Raw genomic sequence first — 7,134 nt, forward strand, 5'->3', positions numbered from 1 at the left:
CTACTAATTAGAAGACTTATTCAAACAGAAAATAATTAAACAAACTAACAACATTGGCGGTTCTCCAAAATTCCAAATTCAAGAATGGGTTTTGCAAATTCTCATGACTCTGTTTGTTTCTTGCAGCGCTAGCTATTGTAAATGCTTCTCATAGCGAAATAAAGTTTGAATTGTCTTAAGCAAGTTTGAAGTTATTGTTCTCGTTGAGTGCACATTCAAAAACAAAGATTTTATCCTCATAATAGGAATCATAGTCACATTGATCTTCATCGACGCGGTTGGCGATGCATAGAATAAATTTATAGCTCTACAACCATATACTTGTGATACTATATTAGGCATCACAACATCAAAGGGATTAAGATTAATCTCATAAGAAAAATAAGAATTGGAGCTTGATGAATAATAAAACTCATAAGATTTCATTTTGAATGAAATAGATAAAGAAATGGATACATTGAACTCACATTATATAGAGAATCAAAAAGGAAATTCAAACTTTGACCCTTGAGTCTAATTGGTTGACTACTCAATAAACGCTCTTGCCTCCAAACTTATTGAGCATTACATAAGTGTCTCCTTGTTTGAGTATGAGTTGGTTGTACTCTTTACTCGAGAGGAGTTTGAGGATGAAATGGTAGTGCTCTTTGCTCAAAAAGAAGGCGGTGAAGGTTTAGTCAATGCAAACCAACCTAAGTATTGAATGTAACCTTCATTATTTTAATCCATTAAGAATTGAATTGGGAAAGATAAGTAAGTAGAATGAGATAAATTGTTAAGGGTGTTTATAAGACAAAGACTAATAATTTCATAATAAATAACAAAATTCATTGATTTTCTTCTTAGTATAAATATTGACAAATAAATAGAATGAAGAGACTATCAAGAGTTACACTCAATGAGTTTTATAAGTTTGATACTTAAAAAATATAATAATAGTGTTTCACATTTAAAGATAAAAACAATTTTTTACGGGTCTTAACTCACAGGTGAATTATATATAGGAGAACTCATTATGATTTTAATTGTAAGTTAAATTAACTAATTACACATAAATTAAAAATAGTGATGTACCAATATGGGCTAAACAGGTCCAAATTGAGGTTAATAGATTCAGTCCTAATCCACTTTAAACTTTGGATTCGACTTAATGACTCAATCTACACCAACTTGAAGAATCGAACTCTGAAAGGAACTAACTATCCGAGTCTAATGGGACATCGTTAGTACTAATCACAACGACTATATCAGTACCAACTTCTTATTGCATTAAAGAAAACTCTCAGTAGTCCTTATCGTGATTGAGTTGCAACGACTTTCAAATCAAGATAATACTTGCATAAGAGGATCAATTAGAGGGCTTTAGTTACCTAGTAACTCGGGGATCAAAACTACTATAAATAAGGGGTTTACTATCAAGTAACACAAACTTCTCATAACTCTAATACAATAAACTATGTTATCACTCTTCTTTACTTTGGCATCAGAGCACCTTTGCATATGTCCCCTCATTTTTGCATCAAAATGTTTTTACAAATACCTACCGCTTTTGGATTAAAGCAGGAGCGAACGAGAAGTTCATGAGTTAGCATCAACTTATCATTATCCCGAGATGATCAATTTCGTGTTCTCAGACCATAACAAGTGGTTAAACTCATTTAATTTTCTTAATATATTAAAAGATAAAATACTAATTTTTAAATTACTTTTTCATTCCATTAAATTTTGTATGAAAACTTGTTTCATTGAATAGTTTTTGGAAAAAAATAGCATTAACTAAGATAAAAAAAATTAATAATTGGATTATACTTATATTTATGATCATCAAATATTTTTTTTTAATAAATGGGACCGAAAAAGTACTTCTTAAAACACTTTTCTTTTTATTTTTGATGTTTTTTCTAATGATACTTAGCGTATGTATTCAACTCACCTGGATTATAGATTGAATATGATTCACAAGTTAGCTTTTAGAAATAATAGTCTTGCTATTTGGTCCATTAGAAATAGATTGCTTGATTGTCTTGAGATGATTCAAAGAATAAATTTTACTATATCTCATATTTTTAGAAAAGAAAATCAATGTATAGACAAATTGTTAATTTGAGACTTCACTTGGTAAACAAATCATTAACGGGATGCTTTTTCTTCTAATATTTCTAATGTTTTTAATAGAAACAAGATTGGTCTCCGTGAACATTGATTTTGTTGATATCAGTAAATGTTTACTACATTTTCTTTTTCATTTACCAAAGTTTTATGATCCCTAAAAATTTTGTTGATAAGTTTTTTAATTATGCAAACCCATATATTTTATATTTTCTTTTATTTTATTTTTAATAATATTTTAGAGTACTACAATTGATAAATAATTAACTATTAACTTGAGGTGTCAATATAGTTAAGATGTCATGTTAATCATTGATGGTTTTACACTTTATTTAAAACTAAAAATTAAAAAAGGTTACTTCGGTAGCATAATTATGATAAATAATTGAACTTTTTTTTATGTCATCATGTTTTTACAAAAGTAGTCATAATTATTGAATATGAATGATTAAAAAGCATAGTATTGTATTTCAGACATGTCCACTCATGATCCTATTGTTATCATCGTATGGTTTAGATTCGGATCCGAGGATAATAATTGAAATCAACATAGGTTCCAATATCCCCTCACTTGAATTCCTCTTAGTCTCATTTGTTTCCCTGGATTTACACTTATAATTACAAGTTGCAACATGAAGTAAAAAATCTATAAATCACATCAAAGGCTAGTGAGAAAATCATAGAACCAAAAAATGGCAATAATTAAAGCTTCTTACACCATCACTCCAAATGAATCAACCCCAAATGGTAGTTTATGGCTCTCTGATTTAGATCAAATTTTTCGTCCATTCCACACAACACTTATTTACATTTACAAACCCAAAAAAGAAAACCAAAAAAACTTAACACAAACATTGAAAAACTCTCTTAGCAAAATTCTAGTTCCTTATTATCCTATAGCTGGTCGTTATTCTTACACAAAACTTGGTCGATTAGAATTGAATCTCAATGCAAAAGGAGCCATTTTACTTGAAGCTGAAACCACACAAACAATTCATGATTTTGGTGATTTTTCATCTTTTGACTCCATCAAAGAGCTTATTCCAAAAATCGATTTTAACCAACCCATTGAAGAGATTCCCTTGTTTGTTGTTCAACTCACAAGATTCCAAAACAAAGATGAAAACTTTGTTGCAATTGGAATTGCTTACTCACATTCTTTATCTGATGGTCTTGGTTGTTGGAACTTCATCAATTCATGGGCCAAAATAGCAAGGGGAGAAACACTAGAGGCTAATGAGTTACCTTTTTTAGATAGAACAATTCTCAAATTTTCACACACCCCTTTGAAACCATGTTTTGAACACAGAGAGTTGAAGCCACTACCATTCATTCTTGGAAGATCTGATGACAATATTGAAAGAAAGAAGAAAACAAGAGTTGAATTGTTGAAACTCACAAGAGATGAAGTTGAAAAGTTGAAGAAAAAGGCTAATGAATGTGAAATTTCAAAAGGGTCGATATCGATATCGAAATCGAGACCTTATAGTAGATTTGAAGCAATTAGTGCACATATATGGAGAAGTGCTTCAAAGGCTCGCGAGCTTAATGCGAATCAATTGAGTGTTGTTCGGTTCAACGTTCAAATCCGAAACAGAATAGTTCCAAATCTTCCTAAGAATTATTATGGGAATGCTTTGATTCAAACAGAAGCAAGAGGGTATATTGGAGAAATCACATCAAAGCCATTGAGTTATGCTGCAAAGAAGATAAGGGAAGGAAATGAGTTGATAAAAAATGAGTATATAAGGTCACAAATTGATGTTATTAGAGGTTTTGAAAATTTGGATGATGCAAGACGTTTGTTTATAGGTGGAGATGGTAAAACTCCTACATTTGTTGGGTATCCTAATTTGCATATAACAAGTTGGATGGGTTTTGCTACAAATGAAGCAGATTTTGGGTGGGGAAAGCCTATTTACTTTAGTATGGGGCATGTGACTTCATATGATAGGGCAATAATTATTAAGAGTCCTGATGATGATGCTTCTGTTACTGTGTGCATGCATTTTCAGGTTGAATTGATGCAACTTTTCAAGAAGTTCTTCTATGAGGACTTGTATGAATTGATCACATCAGCAAAATTGTGATAATCAGGATTTGTGTGAAAGCTTGGAATTTGATTATAATGTAGTTTACTTTGTTCCAATAATGTGCAATAGTGTAGAAAATAAAAAGATTCATGTTGTTTCGTTTTTCTTTCACTATATATTTTGCTAGGAACTTGGATTTTATTATAGTGGTGGAAGGAAACTTAATTATCCTGTTAGTTTTGTTGATTAATTCTGTTTTCTGATTTGGTGGGGGTATTATTGTTCAATTGTTTGATGTATTTGTGTTATTTGTGGGTTTTCAAAAAGTTTATTTTACATTATGTACTTAGTATATTACTCGTGCGATTAGTTAGAACTAGAATATAACTCGCGCGTTGCACGGAATATATAGACTTTAACGTATTAGTAGTATTGTGAAAAAAAATTTAAAATTTTAAAAATAGTATAATATATATAGACTTTTAACATATTAGCAATATTGTGAATAAGATTTTAAAATTTCAAAAATAATATAATTTATTCATTTTGTTTGTAGAGTATTTTTTCAAGTGAGTTTATTTGAGTAATTATTATATATGAATTGACAAACACACATTTGAGATATGTAAAATATTTTGTAGAACGTAATTGCAACTAATTCATATATTTAGTATTAAAAATCCATAGTGATTATCATCCTATAAACAAAATTCATAAATTATATTTAGTGTTAAAAATATTAAAAGTGTTTTAATAAATATTAATATATATGTAATTATCTACCGCAAAATCAAATTAGTCATGCTCTTTTATTGTGTTGTCAAATTAAAATTTATTTTCAAAATATTTTTAGAAAAATATAAAAATGACTTTGTCATTTGGTATTCATTTCATTCTAATTTTGTCAAAGAAATGACAAATCTAAATTCCAATATTTTGAGTATGAAACTTCTATACAACATGACTTGAGAATCTTCACAAACAACTCATATGTACGGTTGAGTAGAAGTAAAATACATGTAGAAACTTCAAAATTGGTAGTATTTTTAAAAAATTTAACAACATAAAACATCTCCGTAAAAAAACAACAAATAATTTTTTTATTTAAATATTAAACATTATTCTTTTATCTATAAATGGTAAATAGTTTTCTCCCGAAGACACAATAATAACACTAATATAAAGCTGAATATGGAGAGTCTTCTTTTTTCTTTTGAGTAGTCAATATATTTTCATGTTGTAGATGAGATCAATAGTTATACATAATATTAGATACTAAATAATAATAATAATAATAATAATAATAATAATAATAATAATAATAATAATAATAAGAATTTTTCAACTATATCTACTTCTTTAAAAATAATTGGGTTGCAACTTGTAAGCCACTAATCGTAGAGATTGTTTGAAGAAGTAGAATAATATACGTTAAAACAATTTTCTCTCGAAGACACAATAATAACACTTATATAAAGCTAAATATATATTATTGTTGGTTACTTATGTTCTATAAATTAGATTGATAAAATTGAATATATATTATTGATATAAAGCAATATATATTGTTGTTAGGTACTTCTCTTTTATAAATTAGATTGATAAAATTGAATATATATTATTGATATAACTACTATATCAATAATCATTTGACAATTGAGACATAAAACTTCATATTGATTTTTTAAAATAATGTGGAAGTCATGTGAAAGATGTTGGATAAACGTTATGAAATAATAACGTGGAATTAATTTAGAAAATTTTGAGTAGACGTTATGAAATAATATTTAAATATGAGATAGTATAAGATAGTGACTGTGTATAGAATTTGTGAAAAAGCTAGAATTTGTGAATAGAGGAAACTCTCTGTAAAGATGTACACGTCAGTTTTTTGGCTGAGGTGGGAAACATTTGCCCATGTGGACGAAATATAGCAGAGTATATTTTAAATATATATAATAGATACTTAAAATATTTTTACAAATAAAAAAATAATAATATTGATATATATATATATATATATATATATATTAAAAATTTGATACTATTATTATTATTAAAATTATTAAAAATTTGATAAATATATAAATTAAAAATATTTAAAAATATAAAATTTTCATTAGCGTAGATTTGTAAGTTTGATAAATACTTTTAAGATAATTAATCTATGTAGTACTCCAATTTTTTTCAATCAATTAAATAATTCTAAAAATAAAAATAAGTGGTATGTTTAATTTTCATTAGCGTAGATTTGTAAGTTTGCCATAATTATTATTTTCCTAAAAAAGGTTAAAAACATAGAGGATCACAATTGTGTTTATTAGTTAGTTAAAGCTTAAATTGTGTATTAAGTCAATATGATAGTTTTTGTCCTGTTTGGCTCTAGTTCTTGGTTGTCTTTAGTTTCTAGTTGTCTCTGGTTGTCTCTAGTTCTTAATGGCCTCTAGTTCTTAGTCGCCTATGATTTCTTGTTGCCTTTGGTTCTGATTTGGCAGTTACAGTTAGTTAGTGTTATAACTAATTGGAGGGAATGGATAACTATATAACTCATGGCTTGTCACTTATTGAAAAGCATGCTAATGATTGTAAGTATTTTCTAGATCAATTGGGCTTAGGGGTGGGAATAGGTCAGGCCATGCCAGGCTTTGAAAGGCCTGAGCCTGGCCTACGATGAATTTTTGAGGCCTAAGCCTGGCCTACGGCCTATGATAGGCTTTTTTTCCGGCCTGAGCCTGGCCTACGGCCTATCATGGCCTGATCTGTAAGCCTATTTAAAAGCCTTATTCACATTAAAAATAATTTTTCTAACAAAATAATTTAAAAAAAATATGAAAGAACACCCTTTAAACCCTAAAAAATAATTTTTGGTTTAAAAGAATAAATTTCTTATTAAAACAAACGCACCCATTATTATCTCCCAAACAAATGTTCTCAAACAAACTCAGATTATTACCTCTCAAACAAATCCTCTCGTGCAACATCATATTTAGTA

General features: G+C 28.3%; 1 protein-coding gene across 1 annotated transcript; it reads left to right on the top strand.

Moving 5' to 3' along the window:
* The first annotated feature begins 2,645 nt into the window (after positions 1–2,645).
* On the top strand, positions 2,646–4,450 carry LOC101510481 (hydroxycinnamoyl-CoA:piscidic acid hydroxycinnamoyltransferase-like). Its single transcript, XM_004499948.4, has one exon. The coding sequence runs from the start codon at positions 2,802–2,804 to the stop codon at positions 4,197–4,199; it is 1,398 nt and encodes a 465-aa protein (XP_004500005.1). The 5' UTR covers positions 2,646–2,801; the 3' UTR covers positions 4,200–4,450.
* Positions 4,451–7,134: the final 2,684 nt, after the last annotated feature.

This window comes from Cicer arietinum, chromosome 5, assembly GCF_000331145.2.
Source record: "Cicer arietinum cultivar CDC Frontier isolate Library 1 chromosome 5, Cicar.CDCFrontier_v2.0, whole genome shotgun sequence".
NCBI lineage: Eukaryota > Viridiplantae > Streptophyta > Magnoliopsida > Fabales > Fabaceae > Cicer > Cicer arietinum.

Bases quoted from the DNA above. Each gene is read 5' to 3' on its own strand.
- LOC101510481 (XM_004499948.4), top strand. From the start codon at position 2,802: ATGGCAATAATTAAAGCTTCTTACACCATCACTCCAAATGAATCAACC.